The 20,811-nt window shown below is 42.9% G+C and overlaps 1 protein-coding gene across 2 annotated transcripts in view; it reads left to right on the forward strand.

Moving 5' to 3' along the window:
• The first annotated feature begins 157 nt into the window (after window positions 1-157).
• The window catches only part of arid4b (AT-rich interaction domain 4B), a 67,048-nt gene continuing 46,394 nt past the window's right edge, over window positions 158-20,811 (forward strand). For both annotated transcript variants that reach the window (XM_061789017.1, XM_061789018.1), the window contains exons 1-2: window positions 158-370; window positions 2,219-2,267. In XM_061789017.1, coding sequence (XP_061645001.1) covers window positions 2,262-2,267 — 6 coding nt within the window. In that variant the 5' untranslated portion in view covers window positions 158-370; window positions 2,219-2,261. The remainder of the gene's footprint in view (window positions 371-2,218; window positions 2,268-20,811) is intronic.

Here is a 20,811-nt window from a genome sequence, read left to right on the forward strand (position 1 = left end):
TCGTATGGCTTGCCATGGATATATATATTTTTTTCTCCATTATAAACCAATCGTTGAAAAGTAAGGCGTTTCCTATGGCGTTATTATCCAATTGGATGGCGCATAAATGATAGGGCGGAACCAAAGTGCCCGTCAATCATACTCAGAAGGCGGAGGGGGAGAGGATCTGAGAAAGAGGCAGGCTGGAGAAGCTTCTCAACAAGGCAAACAGCAGTGCTCTGTGAAAACGACTTTATCGACCCGTGTTCAACATCAACCTGGGGCCGACGAGCGACGTTGAAATCTCCCCGAGTCGCTACTTAAATGTTCCTATGGATTACTAGCACGCTTTCGTCGAAAAACAGACACGTTTCTCAACTTGACAACGCAGGTAAGACTGCTGCTGTTCGACAAAAGCCATCGCTATTTTGAACATCTTTGACTAGCTCGCTGCCCTGCTTTCTAACCAGCCAGACTGCGCCTTCGCTAACTTGTTCACTGGCGATGCGGTGCGTCTTTTGCACTATTGACTATCTTGAAGGGAATGAATGAATCCGCTGGGCTAATGGCTGAAAAACAACTGGGGTCAGCTCGATCGCAAAGTTATGCGGTAAACAACAACCTACCAGCAACCGAGGCAAGTGAAACGCTTCCTCCGGGGTTGAATAGTTCCAAGGCTGGGGGGTGGGGGGCACCACCAGCGTTTGTGCTGTTGAGCGGAGGAATCCTCGTCGTCGAGCACAGTCTCATAGGCGTCAAAGTGATTTTACACAACAACACTGTGGGCGAAGCTTGGCGTCGATGCAGTGATTAAACGTATTTTTGATCGTGGCTAAATGTCAATTGCACTGTATTTCATGGCATACCAGTTCTCACATAGTCGGGACAGAATGGGCCACCTTGTATAAAGAAAAAAAAAATACCCCGCTTGACCAACCGTGCTCATAGATACACACTCATCTCTTCCCCCCCTCACCTTTTTTTCTTTAGACGTGTCCCTGGTGGTATTTTTATTTTTTTATTTTTTACAAAGCGGGTTCGATGTTCTTTGGAGACATTCGAGGCTCCGGTTGTGCGTGCTGGCCGGTCACTCAGTCACTTGTATCGGGCAGTCGGAGCTGCTTGTCTGGGGCGGATGACTCCGTATCCCCACTGTCCCTTTGACAAACACGGCGACCTCGGCTCCCCTTTTAACAATACGACATTGTTATTAGGGTGTAGTATGCGTTACTACTATGTCAAGTCACCATGAGGTGACCGTTTGTCGGGCTTGTTCCTTTGTCAGCGGCGAGTGTGCAGACATGTCGCTTGTAAAGAGCTCATTCCGCGAAAGTGACTTTTTAATTGGACGCCTGGTCGCTCACACTTTGACCAACTTGACGCCTTTAGCGTCTCTCTCTCTCTCTCTCTCTCTCTCTCTCTCTCTCTCTCTCTCTCTCTCTCTCTCTCTTTCCGCATATGACACGTCTGTAAATCTTCGGCTCGCGGACAAACGAGTGTTATTACGGCTATATTTTCGCTAGCGAGCGACTGCACTCTCGCGGAGTCGGCGGAAATAGGAAACGCGAAACGCCACGGAGCAGTTTGCATTAAAAAGCGCTATTCTTCATGTTGGCTTTTAATGGCTCAGATAAGTGCGGGTGGATTTGGATGCGCTGCTTGCGTAAAACGTCCAAATGAAACGCTGTGGTTGTAGCCGACTGTCAGCCACAGCAATGGCGTCATCCGCTGCTCTAGTGTTGGGAGTCGGTGCGGTACAGACTGCACGCTGCCCCCACCGTGCGTGTGTGTGTGTTTGTTTGACTCAAACTACAGTACTACGCTGTCGTTACATTTGTGCAGACAATTAGTTTGGTTATGTGTGCCCTTTGCTCCCACCAGGCTGACTGACGGACTACAACACACAGACAAACATACGGGTCATTACATAAACGGCTTTAGGCGACTCGAAATGAGCGTGATCAGCCTGCCACGGCTTACATTGCAACACCGATCACCGATACACAGTATTGTTGCGAGGGAGGGGGGCGTAGGGGTGGGGGGAGCATGTGTCCCACCAGGCGCCACTTTTGTATTTGGAGGCGAACCAAGTGCAACACCAAAGCTGAAGAAAAACGTACACATGAGGAGGGGCAGGGATGTTTGCACGTTGCCCAGGTTTTCCCCAAGATGGAGAAATGATGTCATCATAAAACTCGCTGAAGTTGTCATGCCTAACACCGTTTGAAATCTCTTTCAGCCTCAGATCCGCCACACTGGTCACCTAGAGGACTCGTAGGGAGATGAAGGTAGGCGCTTCTCACTTTTTCTTGCATGTTTCTTTCACTAGAGTGTCATTTGATTACAGTGGGCCTTTTTCTCTCTATAATAACTACGGGACAAGCACAGCGTATCTACTCAAGTTGTTACAGTGCAAGCTCTTAAGTCGAACCGTATACCAATTCCGTGATGTTGCACCTACCCTGCGATTCACTGGCGACCAGTCCAGGGTGTCCCCCGCCTCTTGCCCAAAGTCAGCTGGGCTAGGTTTCAGCTTTGATCCTAATGAGGATTAGCGATATAGGTGAGCTCGGGGGTGTTCTGTGTCTTGCTCAAGGGACACCTCAGCAGTTGCCAGGGAGCAGAGTAGCATCTCTATCACAACTAGTTGCAATTTCCGTGTGTCTGCAGCGGGACTTGAACATGTTCAACTGTTTTTCAAAGCCCATGTCCCAAATTAGCTCTACTGTGTGTCAATATAATAAATTACAGTTTAACATTGTTAACTGTCATAAAAGTATAAACATAAGTTAACAAGGCTATTATGGTTGTGTTAGAAACAATACAGCACTTTTTAAACACCTTTAATGACAGAAGTGGAAAGGTGTTAAATGTCATGTCACTGATGTACTGTACCTCATGCTTTTAATTTTTTGATATTAACTGTGACACAAATGTAAAATTACATCAACCACCAATGTAATGTAAAATGGTAATGTTAATAATAACATATGCTCAGTTATCCACATGGATACTAAAAGAACATGGACACCACCTGAGTTTTTGTCTTTTATATGTTCAAGAGTTGAGGTTCTGCTTCTTGTTCCTTTCATGAACAGCCAGAGTGTGAATTTTCACTAAACGTCATTGTTGGCGCTTTTCAAACATAAAGGGGAAAATTGATTATTGATTAAAGGAATGCATGAGTTGATTAGCATGATATTGCTTTCTGAAGTGATACTATTGTTGTGATATGCTTATTTAAGGCTTACACGAGTGTTGCATTTAGGAAAACAGTTTTTAGGAATTAACTCATCCAAGAACAAGGTGATTATATTATCGTAGAAATATACACCAAAGTAGCAAGTTTTGCAATGTTGTTAAACCTACGAAAGTGCAGGGAGGCATTCTCTGGAGTGAGCTGCTATGCAACATGCACACACGCGCAAGCACACACGGTGTAGTATGTATGCCAAGCCAGTATTTGGCCATTGTTGTTTAGAGACAACACAGATTTGACTTGTTGGAAGATAGGTAAGGATTGTACAATACTTCAGCTTTGAGCTTATCTAGAGGCCTCAAGTTTTGACATTTCTAAATGTGATTATTTCGTGCATAACAGCCATTCCAGCATCGATTAATGGCGTTATGTTGATGATGTAAAGGTACTATTGCAGTGAAAAGCATTACTAAGGGAAGAATGCACAAGTAAATTTGGCACACACATAATATTTTTTCATTCTTTTTTCCTGGCGTATCTCTCTTCCTGAAGTATTTTTTTTTCAAATATAAGACTATAATGCATGCTTGACTGAACTTTTTGCAGCTACTACCTGTATGTATTACAGTACATCTGGACATGGTGTGCAATTCCTATTTGGGGGTTAGTCAGCAGAAAATTTGCATATAGTCAACAACCAGCACTATCTTCAATTACTTTTCAGAATTTAATGAGAAAGCGCACTCCTTTGTCTAACTTTGGAAGATGACTGGATGTTGTCTGTGTTACACAGTGGTTGGAAGTTGCTGTGGTTTAGCATCATCTCACTAATTTGAGTTGTACTACTACCCTGAAACAACATGGGAATGTAAATGCATCTTCCCGTAGTATTTAGGCAGCCCCTCGCTAACCATTCACACAAAGACAAATACCACAGCAGCTGAGTCAGGTGCATTGCATAAGCATTTATTGCTCTGATACTTGCTAAACTGAGGTCCTGGGAGAATTGCTGACGTCTCGCGTGATTTGCACAATGCTGGTTGTAACTGGCAAGTTTGATCTAATTTCAGAGGCGTAATTTTCTTTTTCTTTGACAATTGTAAAACCCCTTCCTCTATCTATATTTTATTTCCCAGGAACTTGGAAGAGACAAGCTATTAATTTTACTTATCATTAGCAAAATAGTTGCCTTTTAGTCATATTTGAACCTTTTCATAAACATGAAAAAAAACAGTTTTCAGCAAGCACATTATTTTCTATTGACTTGGTAATCGTAAGTTAAAAATTTATTTGACAATTATGCTACTAGGCTAACGTTTTGTAAAGGGTTTGCCTGCCTAATGCCCCTAATGTATTAACATTGTTTAATTCATTAATTGTGAAGTATTGAGTCACATCTTCATTGTCAGTTCTTTCTTTGGCATACTTTTGGAAGTTATGGTCACTCAAAGAAAATATTGTATTGTTTATACTATATCCTATAGCACTGTTATAAAATAATTTCCTGTTTTGTGTAACCCCTGTAAAAAGTACCCCTCTGGGTTTATTTACCCTTGTCTCCAGATTAGTATATTTTCATTTAAATGTCTGAATTCCTAATGAGTAATGTCTGAATTCCTATTGTGAAATATGTTGAGATAACTATTGTGGGCTAAAATAGCCACGAGATGGCACTTTAGGTATGTGCTATGCAGCAAATACGTACTGTGCGCGTTGCATGTTAGGATTGAAATGCTCCAGCTAACCCGATGCTAGCGAGGCCACAAGACAAAAGAAAGAGAAGTTGATGATAGTTTTTGGGAAAATGTTGCTTTGTTTTTCATGTTGATGAGTCAATACACATATAAAGTTGTTGTAGAAATTTTTACTGTGCCATTTCTAGACGTTTTGTTTAATGGAGAAAGGTTAAAATATGCCTAATGTGGGCTAATGCTGGTGATTTGTATACATTTTGTTTCCCGAAAGTACATTGTATGAATTATGTTTAAATTCAAGAAAAAAGAAAGAGAAGTTGATGATAGTTTTTTGGAAAAAATATTGCTTTGTTTTTCACGTGAATGAGTCAATACACACCTAAAGTTGGTGTCAAAGAGTTCCAAGCCGGATTGCTTTTGATTTTGTTTACACGATCGAGGACTCCGGTGAGTGTACATATTAGCAATGCTACGTTGCTAGTAAAAGTGTAATGGACATATTTTATTTACAGCTATGATTGAAAATTGTTTGAAAAGGTTATTTGTCCTATAAAACCAACCGGAGTAAGCGATGAATGTACAAACATGTTGTGGTAGTTGAAAATAGTGAGTTTTGAGTCTTTGATTGCATATTTTCCATATAAGGCCTAGAAATGTTTACTGTGCCATTTCTAGACGTTTTGTTTAATGTAGAAAGGTTAAAATATGCTTAATGTGGGCTAATGCTGGTGATTTGTATACATTTTGTTTTCCGAAAGTTCATTGTATGAATAATATGTTTAAATTCATATTTAGGTAATGGGAAAAAAATTGCATAAATGAGATGTGAATGGGAAAAAGATTCATGAAAAAACCCCATTATTGAATAGAGAAAAGTGGTCTAAAAACTTGTGTAAAGTTATTTATGAATACTGTTAAAAATACAATGATGTCTGAATAGTTTATCATTACTTTTGTGTATCAGTATTTGAAGTTACACGTGAGTTAAGAGAAATGGTAAATATAATACTGTACAGTAACTGATGATGGATCAGTAAATGATGATTTAATCATTAATTGTAATTCTGCTATGACAGATTGTTTTTTTTGAGTGCTGGATCTACATTCTGGAGACAGTGTTGAGTCCGTCTAGGGTCTCAGTCTGATGCAAGGCAGGGTTAGAGGATTCAAAATCTTCATCCTGGCGGCACGGTGGGCGACTGATTAGAGCGTCTGCTTCACAGTTCTGAGGTCTGGGGTTCAATCCCCGGCCCTGCCTGTGTGGAGTTTGCACGTTCTCCCCGTGCCTGCATGGGTTTTCTCCGGGCACTCGGGTTTCCTCCCACATCCCAAAAACATGCGTGATAGGTTAATTGAAGACTCAAAATTGCCCATAGGTGTGAATGTGAGTGTGAATGGTTGTTTGTTTATATGTGCCCTGCGATTGGCTGGCAACCAGTTCAGGCTCCAGCACTCCCCCGACCCTTGTGAGGATAAGCGGCTCAGAAAAGGGATGGATGGATGAAATCTTCATCCTCATCTTCACCATCTTCCTGGAGATTCGTACCTGAACTAAGAAAAGCTCTAAATTTGCAGAAAAAACATGTATACAACACACATATACATTCTACCCGGGTAGCACTCACACATTACACACTGACAAACAAACGAACATCGAAATGTGACTGCAATAAGCTGTGAAGGGACAATTTAAGGTTGTCTATATTATATAATTAGAATTCAAGTTTAAATTGTGATTGTTTATTTTTTGTTGTTGCAAAAAAAAAAAAAATCTGTGTTCAATTTATTACTAAACCGTCCCTCACTTCCTGAGTTGAACCTGATTACAATGTTGATGTGTTACACACCGGTGTTACATCATTCCTTTTTATGGCAAGCCAGCCAGGAGCGAGGTTGAACAGTATATATATGTGTTAAATGTATATGTTAAAGATGGATGTTTTGAACACACACACACGCACACACACACACACACACACACACACACACACACACACACACACACACACACACACACAAAATCTTATTTACTTGAATATTCCTGTTAATTATCATTTCATTTTACTTTTGACTTTAAATTGAATACAATGGCAGATTGTCATGACAAACTGTTACTGTGTGTGTGTGTGTGTTTGGTGCTACTAATCGCGATGCAGATCAAGACTTAATTGAATCCCTTGAGAAATATGGCCCAATAGCTGGAATAAAGAGAGTGCAAGATACAGGACAATTAGATGGAGAAATTGTCATCGTTAAAAAGTTGGTATCCAGAAGAGCCAAAATTGAGCCTCTTCTCCCAATAGAAGTTGCAAATGTGGACAACCCAGGTATAAAGTGGCAGGTAGACCTTGTTCCAACACATACTTCATCTACTGACCAAACCCCAGCTGTCTTGTGCATGTCCTCTACTGACTCCAGTATCAGGAGTGACTCTGATAAAGGCGCCCACTCAGAAATTAGTAGAAGAAAAAAATCTGAACATGGGAGAGGTTTACTCCCAACAACTACTATGACATCCAAATTAAATGAATCTGGTACAATAAAGAAGAACCAAAAACTAATTAGCAGTATAACCAACCTAACTGACTAATGAAGTAACAAACCCACCTGAAATACAACATGTTGTGGTGGAACATGTGATCAAAAGTCTGCCCAGTAACTCCAAATGGATGAGGACGTTCTCTGGTAAAATACCCAAACTCACAGGAGAGGCAGATTATGAGACATGGTCTACACATGCTGAGTTAATCTTTAACGATGAGAGTCTTTCTGTTGTTCAACGGAGAAAAATACTGCTGTTCAACGGAGAAAAATACTGCTTCCCCCAGCTTCAGATGTGGTACGGCAGCTTGGTACTTCAGCCCATCCTAGACATTACGTGCAGTTGCTTGACTCTGCATATGGACTAGTTGAGGATGGAGAAGAGGTGTTTGCAAGGTTCTTGAATACTAATCAGAAACCAGGGGAAAAGGTATCCTAGAACACCTCGACAGTGGAGGGACCTACGCGAGGATCCTGTTCGTGGACTTCAGCTCAGCGTTCAACACCATCATCCCTGAACTCCTTTCATCCAAGCTTCTCCAGCTCAGCGTCTCACCTGCCATCTGCCAGTGGATTTACAGCTTTCTGACGGGCAGGACACAGCAGGTCAGGCTGGGGGAGGCCACCTCATCCACACGCAGCATCAGCACTGGGGCGCCCCAAGGTTGTGTCCTCTCTCCGCTGCTCTTCTCTCTCTACACGAACGACTGCACTTCAGCGAACCCGACTGTCAAACTCCTGAAGTTTGCAGATGACACCACTGTCATCGGCCTCATCAAGGACGGTGACGAGTCTGCATATCGACAGGAAGCGGAGCAACTGGAGCTGTGGTGCGGCCGACACAACCTGGAGCTGAACACGCTCAAGACTGTAGAGATGATCGTGGACTTCAGGAGGCATCCTTCGCCACAGCTGCCCCTCACGTTGTCCAGCTGCCTTGTGTCAACCGTCGAGACCTTCAAGTTCCTGGGAATTACAATCTCCCAGGACCTGAAGTGGGCGACCAACATCAACTCCGTCCTCAAAAAGGCCCAGCAGAGGATGTACTTCCTGCGGCTTCTGAGAAAGCACGGCCTGCCACTGGAGCTGCTGAGACAGTTCTACACAGCGGTCATCGAATCAGTCCTGTGTTCTTCCATCACAGTCTGGTTTGGTGCTGCTACAAAAAAGGACAAACTCCGACTGCAACGGACAATCAAAACTGCTGAAAGGATTGTCGGTACCCCCCTACCCACCCTTGAGGACTTGCACGCTGCCAGAACTAAGACAAGGGCGTGCAAAATCCTCTCGGACCCTCCCCACCCCTTTCACCAGCTCTTCCAGCTCCTTCCCTCAGGTAGGCGCTACCGATCAATGCAAACTAGAACTAGTAGACATTCCAACAGCTTCTTCCCTCTTGCAATCAACTTCTTAAACAGCTAACCTATAATTCCATTACAACAAGCTAACAATTTTTTGACTTGAGTTCGTTGTCACATTTCTGTGGGGCCAATTATGTATTACTCGTGCACTCGCTGTAGTTGTCTCGCCATGCTGCACTATTTGCATATACTGGCCACTCATGCCAGAGTAGCATCTGCTCCATTTGCACACTGATTGAGGAGTATCCGTAACATTTGCACAGCCATTGTCCCAGATTATCGCACTACTCGTCACTTTAAACCGCATACACTCCTTGAAGTCTCAGCGCCCTTTGCACAATGGTCATTGCACCGGACTATTGCGATATTAGTCATTCGAACTGGTCTAAGTGCTAGAGGACTCTGCATCTTTTTGCACAATTGTTTTTTGTCAATGTCTTTATGTCTCCAAAGTGTTCTGTAAATTGACTGTCTGTTGTACTAGAGCGGCTCCAACTACCGGAGACAAATTCCTTGTGTGTTTTGGACACACTTGGCAAATAAAGATGATTCTGATGATTCTGATTCTGATTACCTTCAGAGACTGCAGAGTGTCCTGTGCACTGCTGTGAAGAGAGGTGGTGTAAAACAGGGGAATGCTGACAGACACTTACTAAAGCAGTTCAAATGTGGCTGCTGGGACCACAGCCTAGTCTTACAGCTGGAACTAAAAAAATTAAGTACCTCCTCACTTTGCAGAGCTGTTGCTTCAAGTGCGTACTGAAGAGGACAGGATAGCATCCAAAAATGACAGAATGCAGCGTCACTTTGGCTCCACTAAGACCAAGCCATTTGTAAACATTCACTCTGTGTCTGACATGTCTCCCTGTGATTCCAGTGCCAGCTTACTTCAGTCATATATCTCTGAAACTGAAAGTCTGTGAACCCAAGTAGCCCAGTTACAAATGCAGCTTAACAGCAAGAAATATAAAAAAACAGAAGAAACAAAAAATTAAAGCTGCCATATCGCCAAATAACTTAACTGCACCAGGGGCCGAACCACATGCTCATCAAGTGATTCCGCAGAACACACTCAATTCAAGATCCCAACCAAAAGCGTCGTTTTGTTTTAAGTGCGGTGAAAATGGCCACATCGCCAGGAACTGTGACAAGCCCATGAACAAAGCCCTTGTAGACCAAAACTATACAGAACTGAAACTCAAGCACGATGAGTGGAAGGCAAGACAGTCTTTAAACTTGACCAGGTTCCAGTAATGGGACGTACCGGAAGTTGTTTCCTGTCATGGACTTAAAGTCAGGCTATTATCAATTAGAAATGGAGGAGGAGGATAAACATAAGACCGGCTTTGTCACGCCGATGGGTTTTTGGGAATTTAGTAGGATGCAACAGGGGGTAACCAATGCAAGCACCTTCCAGCGAGTCATGCAAAAGTGTATGGGATCACTAAATCACAAAGAAGTGCTGGTATTCCTAGATGATTTTTCGATACTCTAGAACAACATGAAGACAGGCTTTTCAAGGTGCTCAATCGATTGAGAGAGTTTGGTCTCAAATTGTTGCCAGAGAAATTCCATTTCTTCAGGAAGACTGAGATACCTTGGACACATTGTCTTAGAACATGGTGTAGAAACCGACCCCCAAAAGATTGCTGCACTAACCACATGGCCCCGGCCGAACAACATCTCCAAGTCGTTCCTTGGTTTCACCGGATACCATCAGAGATTTGTAAAAAATTACTCCAAGATTGCGAAGCCCCTAAATAGCCTAATAGCTGGGTACGCCCCTGCTAAGAAAAAATAAACATGAGATTACTTACAAAGGTCGAAAGTCATTCTCCAATGTTGAATTAAAGAAGCCTTTTAAGGATAAATAGACACCCTCATGCGAGGTGGCATTTAAAACTCACATTGAACGATTGACATCAGTGTTGGGATTTGGTGACTCCAAGAAACCATACATACTCCACACAGATGCCAGCTCACATGGGCTGGGAGCTGCCCTGTACCAGCAGCAGGATGGTAAAATGAAAGTTATTGCATATGCCAGCCGTGGGTTATCCAACTGTGAATGCAGGTACCCCACGCACAAGCTTGAGTTTCTCAGCCTCAAGTGGGCAATCACAGATAAATTTGCGGATTACCTCTATGGAGTGGAGTTTAGTGTCCTAACAGACAATAACCCCCTGACCTACATTTTGACTTCTGCTGAACTGGATGCCTGTGGCCATAGGTGGCTTGCACATCTGTCCAAGTTCAGTTTCAGCATCAGATACAAGGCTGGAAAAAGAAATCAGGATGCAGATGGGCTGTCAAGACATCCGCATGCCCCTGCAGAAGTTGATGATAGTGCCGCAGTTGAGGTTGAACGGGTCCGGCAGTTTATGTTCAAGGTTTTGAATAATAGAAGTGAGGAAACTTTTCTAAAAGATACTGTCAGAGCCGTTTTTGAGAGACATCAGGTGGACAAACTCTCTGAGATGGAGGAAGCAATTTGTCACTCACCTGCCATTGTGGAATGTCTGGCGATGGATGCAAGTGAAATTTCCTTTGAATATGCCCTGCTTCATGGATCTGCCACATTTCCAAGAATGTCTCAGCATGATTGGGCGGTGGAGCAGAGAAATTATCCCACAATCAACACAGTAATAGAAATTGTTCGAGCAGGATAAGAAGAGAGGGAGGTCCAGTTACTGCTCAGTGTTCAAGACCAGCTGACATTACAGGATAAAGTCTTGTACAGGAATTGCAAGAAGGAGAATCAGCCTACCCTTCAGCTCCTTCTCCCAAAGAAATACAGGGACATGACACTGGTCAGTCACCATGATAACGTTGGTCATTTGTGGTACCAGAGGACATTGAATTTAGCACATGGCTAATGGTGATGGTGAAGTGGAATTACAATATCCATCGATAAGTCAGGATGGATTCACTGTTGTGCATGACATGCCCAAAACTAAGGCCAGACCTTCCTTGCACCTGGATGTAAATCTAAAAGGGTCAAATCTTAACCCGACTGCTAAGGAGTTCTATCCCCAGAAACTGAAAGGAGTGGAACACTCAATCACATCCCAGATCCCAAGTGCAGAGGCAGATGTGGAAATTAACTTACCTGCTGATCCCTTGCCTGTGGAAGATGTTACTTCACCTGTGGAGAGAAATTACCTACCTTTGTATACTTGCCGGATGGGACAAGGTTACCTGTGGACGAAACACTTACCTGCTCATGTACCTGTCAATGAAGGTCACTCATAACCAAATTAACTAGATAATAACAAACCTGAACCAGAAACCGATAACACAGAATTGACAGGGAAAAACAAAAGATGACAACCAGAGAGACAATGTTACAGAGGAAATTGGATTGACTGGTGCTAGTTCTGCTCAGAATGGAGGGTCAGAGTCTAGATGGCCAGCTAGAACTAGAAGAGAGCCTGACAGGTTGTCATACAAAACCCTTGGAAACCCTTTGACCCTGGGCATGCGCTCCATAATGCATAGTCTCAACCAAGTTTTCACAGAAGCCCTTGATTTTCTAATGTACCAAGTTATTCATATTTCCCTTACACTATTCCAGTTATGGATGTTTGAGTGGGGGTTGACATGCAGAGAGGCATGCCAATTAAGGGCGGATGGATGTAACCCCTGTAAAAAGTACAGCTCTGGGTTTATTTACCATTGTCTACAGATTAGTATATTTTCATTTAAATGTCTGAATTCCTAATTAGTGCCTATTGCGAAATATGTTGAGATAACTATTGTGAGTTAAAATAGCCACTAGATGGCACTTTAGATATGTGCTATGCAGCAAATACGTACCGTGAGCGTTACATGTTAGGATGGAAATGCTCCAGCTAACCCGATGCTAGCGAGGCCACAAGACAAAAGAAAGAGAAGTTGATCATAGTTTTTGGGAAAATATTGCTTTGTTTTTCATGTTAATGAGTCAATACACATCTAAAGCTGTTGTAGAAATGTTTACTGTGCCATTTCTAGACGTTTTGTTTAATGTAGAAAGGTTAAAATATGCTTAATGTGGGCTAATGCTGGTGATTTGTATACATTTTGTTTTCCGAAAGTTCATTGTATGAATAATATGTTTAAATTCATATTTAGGTAATGGGAAAAAAATTGCATAAATGTGATGTGAATGGGAAAAAGATTAATGGAAATAAAACATTGAATAATGAAAAGAGGTCTAAAAGCTCGTGTAATGTGATTTATGAATACTGTTTTAAATGTCTGAATAGTTTATCATTACTTTTATGTATCAGTATTTGAAGTTACACCTGAGTTAAGAGAAACGATAAATATAATACTGTACAGTAACTGATGATGGATCAGTAAATGATGATTGATAATTAATTTTAATTCTGCTATGGCAGATTTTTTTTTTGGAGTGCTGGCTCTACATTGTGCAGACAGCGTTGATTCTGTCCAGGGTCTTTGTCTGAGGCAAGGCAGGGTTAGAGGATTGTAAATCTTCATCATCATCTTCACCATCTTCCTGGAGATTCCTACCTGGACTAAGATAAGCTCTAAATGCGCAGAAAAAAAATGCATACATCACATATACATTCTACCCGGTAGCACACACACATTACACATTGACAAACGAACAAACTTCGAAATGAGACAGTGGTAAGCTGTGAAGGGACAATTTAAGGTTGTTTATATTATATATCCATCCATCCATCCATTTTCTGAGCCGCTTCGCTCACTAGGGTTGCGGGCGTGCTGGACTCTATCCCAGCTATCATCGGGCAGCAGGCGGGGTACACCCTGAACTGGTTGCCAGCCAATCACAGGGCACATACAAACAAACAACCATTGGCACTTACATTCACAGCGACGGGCAATTTAGTCGTCAATTAACGTACCATGCATGTTTTTGGGACGTGGGAGGGAACCGGAGTGCCCGGAGAAAACCCACACAGGCACGGGGAGGACATGCAAACTCACACACAGGCGGGGCCGTTGATTGAACCCGGTCCTCAGAACTGTGAGGCAGACGCTCTAACCAGTCGTCCACTCTGCCACCCCTTATATTATATAATTAGAATTAAAATTTAAATTGTGATTGTTTATTTTTTGTTGTTGGGAAAAAAAATTATGTGTTCAACTTATAACTAACCCATCCCTCGCTTCCTGAGTTGAACCTGATTTACAATGTTGAAGTGTTACACACCGGTGTTACATCATTCCTTTTTATGGCGAGCCAGCCAGGAGTGAGGTTGAACAGGTTAGCCATATGTTAAAGCTGGATGTTTCCACGACGCGAATGAGGATAAACAGTATAGAACAGTGATTACCGACCAGGGTGCCATGAGTGATCATCAGGGGCGCTGCAGGAAATTGTGCAATTTGTCTGAAAACTATTTTTATACAAATATATCTTGGCTCATAAATCTATGCCAGCAATATATATTGAAAGTTAGAACAATCAAATGTTCTTCAATTATATGGCAAGACAGTACAATAATGAAAGTTACGTATGTAAGTATGGTTCTATGAATCCCGAATGACCGCCAGAAGGCAGTGGTGAAAGCACTGAATATTCCTCTCTCGCATACGCAGTTTGAGTATGCATACCAAAAAAGTGACCCCCCCCCCCCCCCCCCCACACACACACACACACACACACTCAACAACCCACAACAGGTAACCACCAATGTTGACCCATGCAGGCAAAACGGAGAAGCTCCGAGTTGAAGATAGCTAATCCGACCCATAATCGAGACGCTAAAGCGGCCAGAGAGATGGCATCATCATCCTGAGCAAACACTGGCACGGGCTGGGGGGACTGTCACAACTGCGGAAGCAGTATGGTGACTCTTCCAGGAGGGACCTCCTCCCAATCAATATTGCATGAAGACACTCCATCTCAGATGCGGGCTGTGCCCCAGTCCTCACCATCCGAGAGGTGCCTGATGCATTGGCAGCCTCACAACGCCATCTCGATCGTCACAGCTGAAAAGAAGGCAGCCGCCTAGAGGGAGGCATGCAACCGTCATCCATGCGCTGATCTCCAGAAAAACTCTCACCAAGAAGGTCAGGACCGAGGCATCCTGGACAGAAGCCATGGCCACCAGTGGCCTCAAGGAGGGCACCAAAGGCAACACAACAGTGAGAGTCTTCCGTTGTGAATGGCCATATAGGACCCCGTATGCGAGAAAACTGAGGGAGGGGGGTGCACACGCCGCATACACAGCAGAGTTGGGCAACTCTAGCAGATGTTGGGCGCGCAGCAGAAGCAGTTTACGCCCAACACAAGACCAGTAGTGTTAGAGCGACAAATAACATCGTGTAAGCTGAGGAAAGGGGGGCGGAGACCACCTAATCAACAAACGAGAGACACGCAGCACCAGCGCCAGTGCCAACAACATGCACAGCACGCGAAGGCAATGGTAAACACTGATGTGGCAACCAAAAAGCCCGCGTAAGCTGAGGGAAGGGGGCACAGATGCCACTTATTCAACATACGCTAGCACCAGCGGCTCACTTAGCGTAGCAACAACAGCGTAAGCTGGGAGAGGAGGTGCGAACCCTGCCATCACCAGCAAAGGCCACAAATAAATGCATAAATTAATTAACCGAACGGACAATCAATGCCAATAAGGCAGGGAAGTGGCCGACTAAGCCCAGCAGATGTGGAATCATGAAGATGAGTCAGAGTTGATTAACTCGGGTGCCAACTTTAGGCAAAACGGACAGTCATTCAACAGCCACTCAGCGGCACATGCACTAGGAGCCTCCTTTGAAACAACCACTTTGCGGCACCTGCGGTAACTAGTCTATCTGTGGCTCACTGTAAAAGGCCGCAACGGCGTAAGCTTGGAGAGGGCGTTCGAACGTCGCCCACGCAATCAAAGGTCATGAATCCATAATAAAGAAGTCCACCGAACAGACAATGAGAGTCAACTGAGCTGGGAAAAGGTGCGCAAACGCCATCTAAAGCCAATACAGGTGGGATAAAAAAACATGGTAGAGTCAAGCAGCCTTAGCGCCAACACTAGGCTAATGAATAGCTACTCTGCGACACGGGTGGGAACAACTCTACCTGCAGTTCACTATGAGAAACGCAACGCCGCAGTCTGGGTGAGGGCACGCGAACGTCGCCCTCACCAGCGAAGGCCATGAACAAAAGCCAATAAACCCCACCGAACAGAAAGCAAGAAGTGTCTCAAAGCTGACGTAAGGTGAACGAATGCCACCCAAAGCCCGTAGAGATGGGATAAACAAGCAAGGCAGGGTTAGGAAGCCTGACTGCTAATCCCAGGCCGACCGGATAGTCAATAGCTATACAGCAGGATGTGCGGTGACAATCACACCCACAGATATGCATTGTTTTTTGCACTCTGTATTTTCAAAAGTTGTCTATTAATAGCATACGCGTCGGCATTGACAGAACAGCAACCCTCATGAAAATCGGTTAAAAAACAAGCAAGTTCCAACTTATTTTCAGTGTCTAGTCATTGCATTCCATGGGAACGGCAACCTTCCCAACACAGCCGCCATGCTGGCGCCCTAGTGTTCACATCTATGATCACACCAGCGGAGGTGGGATGAACAGAGCCAGTCATAGAGACAAGCAGCCTAGACGCAACAGCCAGACTAACTGGATCGACAAACAACAGTTGCATTGTGGCACGCGTGGTAACTATATACCGCAAGCGTCTCACAATGAAAAAACGCAATGACCTATGCTGGCAGAAGGGGCACTGACACTACAGTCACCAGCAAAGGCCACCGTTCAAAGTTATAAACCCAGCAGTGCGGGGACACCACATCGGCGGCTCGCTTTGAGAAGTTGCAGCGCTGAGAGATGCGAACGTTGCCTTTGCCAGCAAAAACAAGGTGAAACAAACAGAGGCAAGTTGCCTGGGCGGTAACACCAGGCTAAATTGGATAATCAATAGTTACGCCGCAACACGTGCGATGGTGCAGTACAATTCCATTCCGAAGAACAGATAGGGTCAACAACTTACCTTAGTTTCATTGGGACAGGTTAGAGAGTAGTTCTACCACACCAGGTCTCAAACAAAAGAGACTCCACTGCGGCGTCAAACTATTTCTCAACACAAACCAAATCATCATTGCAGCCTTTGGAGGACAAAGCGTTGCAGCTCCGACTTAACAGTCACAAGGCTTCCAGCGACGGGGAAATTATGTCTGATAGACAATTCCTAATTTTCTTCAGTTGCTCGATTTGGGGGTATGCGAAACGGCACGCGAGAAGAAAAGAGGAACTGATCCCGTGTGACACCGGAACTTATACTTGTTACGGGTCACTGGGGGAAGTCACACGTGACTTTTTTGGTATGCATACTTGAACTGTGCATGCGCAAAGGGAATATGGCGGTCACCAGGGATGAAATAGAATGCTTTGTATCCAACTGTTGCCATTCATATAACAGAATAAGTTATGCTTTCCTGTGAACATATCAGCTTTATTTTCAACTAAACAGGCCCAGATTCCACGCTGTGCAAGTCCAATTTTGAGTTAACGAAGATAAGATCATCATTACTATGATGTGTATTATCGAAGTACAGTATATTTGTCGTCTTGTGCTGTAATCTGTAAAATGGGTATATTGGGTAAATAAAGGTCGGGAAACACCGGTATAGAAAATGGATGAATGGATATTATCAGTGTGTGTGGCTTAGATTTTACTTGAACTTCAAGTTTCACTCATTGATGTCACTCGTAAATCACACGTGCGTTCATTTAGTTTTTCGTCAATGAGCACAGTAAAAATGAAATCTTCCATCACTGACTGTGCAACAGCCCAACATAGTAAGTCTCATTCATTCTCTGCAAAACCTAAAGAAAAGAAAATACTTGGAGCAGGAGATTGAGCATGCTCTCAGAGATTCATAATGAGGTTTTATGTAGACTTGTGTATATAATTCACTCATGTTGGTGCTTGCAAAATGATCATTCTACTTACAGTTTCCCTCATGCTTGAGCCATTGTTGAATTGAACCAGAGGGTTAACTGAATATTAAATTGAGTGAAAACAAGTATTCTTTTTTTTTTTTAAATTTAAAACCTTATTCTCACATACAGTTATTCATTAAAATATATAATGTTTAAGTTCATCTTCCTGTTTGCAGCTTTGCAGGAGAAGTACAAAAGTCAATCGACCCAATTTTGATTGTTATTTTAGTTTCTCATCAAAACTGTTTCAGCATTTTCCATGCTTCTGCTGAAACACCGGTCACTTGGTTTGCTGTGCACAAAGAGGTGATTCACAGCAGGATTATTTTATGTGCTAGAATGAGAGGCACTGTAAGTCTTTCCTCCTGCTTGCCTCTTACATGTTCTCTTTGTTCTGCTTACTGTAAAAGCATCACGCATCATCAAGCAATTCAATCTCATTATAGTTATTTGAATCAAAATACTGCAGTTATTTTTTCTAGGTTTACACATATTGTTAAATGTTATTGTTTCAGTCCAATGAGTCCTTTTATCTAACCAAAATCGTTTTGAGTGTAACCTAGAATTTTTTCAAGCAGCCTTGTAAAGTGTTAGCACTGGTAGTGTAATGGTACATGCTGCTTCCTTTGGTGCAAATGGCATGGGTTCTAGTCCTAAACCAAGATTTAAAAAAAAACTGGTGGGTAGTATCAGCAACGGCATCTGTTGTAAAAACTGTGCCAAACAAAAAATGAGAATAACTCTGTGCTGACCCCTGATGGGACAAGACAAAAGTCACAACAACAAAAACCTTTGTAGGGTGAAAAATCTAATGTTCTCATAAAATTTAAAACTCACCTGCATACTCTGAGCATATGGGGTAACTGTAAATTACTTCTCTGGTCGTTGTTAATATATTGATCTCTTATTGGCCTTTATAAAAGGTCCTGTATTTTGGCTATTTAGACTGCCATAGAGTGACTCTCTAACATGGACTGTAGTATAAAAGTGGCAATTTCATTAAAAAAAACACCTTGATTTTGTCATACGAGTGTCCAGAAAAGGCCACTCTGACAGCTAATTCTGTTCGACCCAGTTTTGTATCCACTTTGTCCGTATTTGGCTAACACCGCCCCCTTTCTTCTGATTGGTTGCGTCCGTGTAGAAGAGCACACGTGTTTGTTATGATGACAGTGCTTCCTCGGTAGAGGAAAAGAAAGGCGGCGCTCTTACGTAGACAAGCTTGACAAATTCAAATGACCTGATTTCAGTCATCTGCAGAAAAACGTCTGGAACTCAGGAATGCTCGGATGATTTCAATTCATATTTCACCTTTACTGAGGCACCATAGAGACAATATTAAATCTCAAGTACTAAAAAAAGTTGTTTTGGGAAAATATGTCCTCTTTAATAAATTTATCAAGCTCATGCACAGACATTTTTGGGGGCAGGTGCTCAAGCCAAAAAATGGGCACCCACCGGCAAAATTACTATGAAGAAAAAACAGTAGTATTTAACTTACGTGTTTCTTTCTGTAAACATAGTTAATAAAACAACTATTAACAAAGGAGGTGAATGGTAGCTATAGTAAAAAATCTACACACCCCTGTTCAAATGTTAGGTTTGAAAAACAAACAACTGAGATAACATGGTTGCACAAGTGCACACACCCTCTTTTAAACGTGGATCTGGCTGTATTCAGATTGAAGCAGTCACGTTTAAACTCCTGTTAAATAGGGGTCAGCACACACCTGACAGTGTTTAAAGTGCCGCTAATTACCCCACATAAATTAAGGTGGGAGTATATGTACAATTCTACCAAGGACTCAAATAAATCCCCCTCAAATATATATTTTTAAAGTGGTGCTAAGCAGGCCCAAAAATGGCATGTACATTCGTCACACCACAGAGAAGAGTAATGTAAACAAGCCTGCCAAATTTGAATGAATAAAACAAATCGCTAAGTACGGTATATGAAATCAGGTTTCAAAACTTGAATAATAAGGGTCACCTCTCTCAGACACTGTGCGCGTGTCGAATGGATGCGCCAAAAAGAATCAAACATACTGAGGGGGTGATAGCTTATACAATGTAAAATCACGTTAGGAGGCTCAACTTCAAAATTGAATGGTTATTGTGGACAATAATCATAAAAATAAGCAGACAAGTCAACTTACCCTCGTTGTTGGTGACATAATGTCACAGCCAAACACGCCACCTGATGACACCTGGTAGGAGGAAGCCCAGGGAGTTAGACAGTCGGCACCGCCCCATTCACTAGTATCAAGTTACCCACGAAGCCATGTTGTCTCTGGTAAAAGTTTACAAAACTATCCGTCGTAAAATATGCACTGCAGAGTCGGCTGGTGGTGTTGCTTTTCAGCTCGCCATCTGCGTTTGTCTTTAAAAAGTCAACCCATCGCTTTTTACAAATTATTTTCCTACTTTTTTGGCCGCTTAGAAAAACATCACAGAGTTGTTCTGTAAATTGAGGAATCCAGCAAAGACGCATTTTCGGGGTGTAGCCATTGTTAGCTTGCTAATTGCAGGCTGGAGTGGTAAATGGGCCTTGTTATGGATGCTAAGCATAGCTAACTCACAACTGAGCAGCCAAACGAAATGAGATGAAGAAAAAAAAATGGGCTGCAGCAAAAAGGGCACTTTTTTCATCTGGGGCAAAAGGGCAGGTGCTTGAGCACCACTTGGGGTCTACTGTTTGTGTGAATGTGGCTGAAATTTACTATAGCTTGTGTGAGTTTACATTTTTGGTTTTATTGTTAAAGCTGCAGCTTTATTTCTAATATGATTACGATGACAGTGAATCCCTAAAAGAGAAGGGAGCTAATGGGTAAAGTGAGTATTAGAATTCGCGCCAATCCCAATCCTTAGACCTTCCTCTCCGTTTTAGCTCTTGGTTTTGCACATGCACGTCCCAATATCTAGGGTAAGGGCTAAGACAAAGGGGTGTATAGCCCTTGAAATCAAGTGTGGTTGGGGAGCTTACTTGAACAATAGTCTCTCCACTTGAAACCGAGGGGTATGGCACTCGGTTTGCTTACAAGACGGCGGAACGGACAAGGAAGTACATAAATGTAAGTGAGCATAATTATCGATATTCAT

Source organism: Phyllopteryx taeniolatus, chromosome 11 (genome assembly GCF_024500385.1).
Source record: "Phyllopteryx taeniolatus isolate TA_2022b chromosome 11, UOR_Ptae_1.2, whole genome shotgun sequence".
Classification (NCBI taxonomy): Eukaryota; Metazoa; Chordata; class Actinopteri; order Syngnathiformes; family Syngnathidae; genus Phyllopteryx; species Phyllopteryx taeniolatus.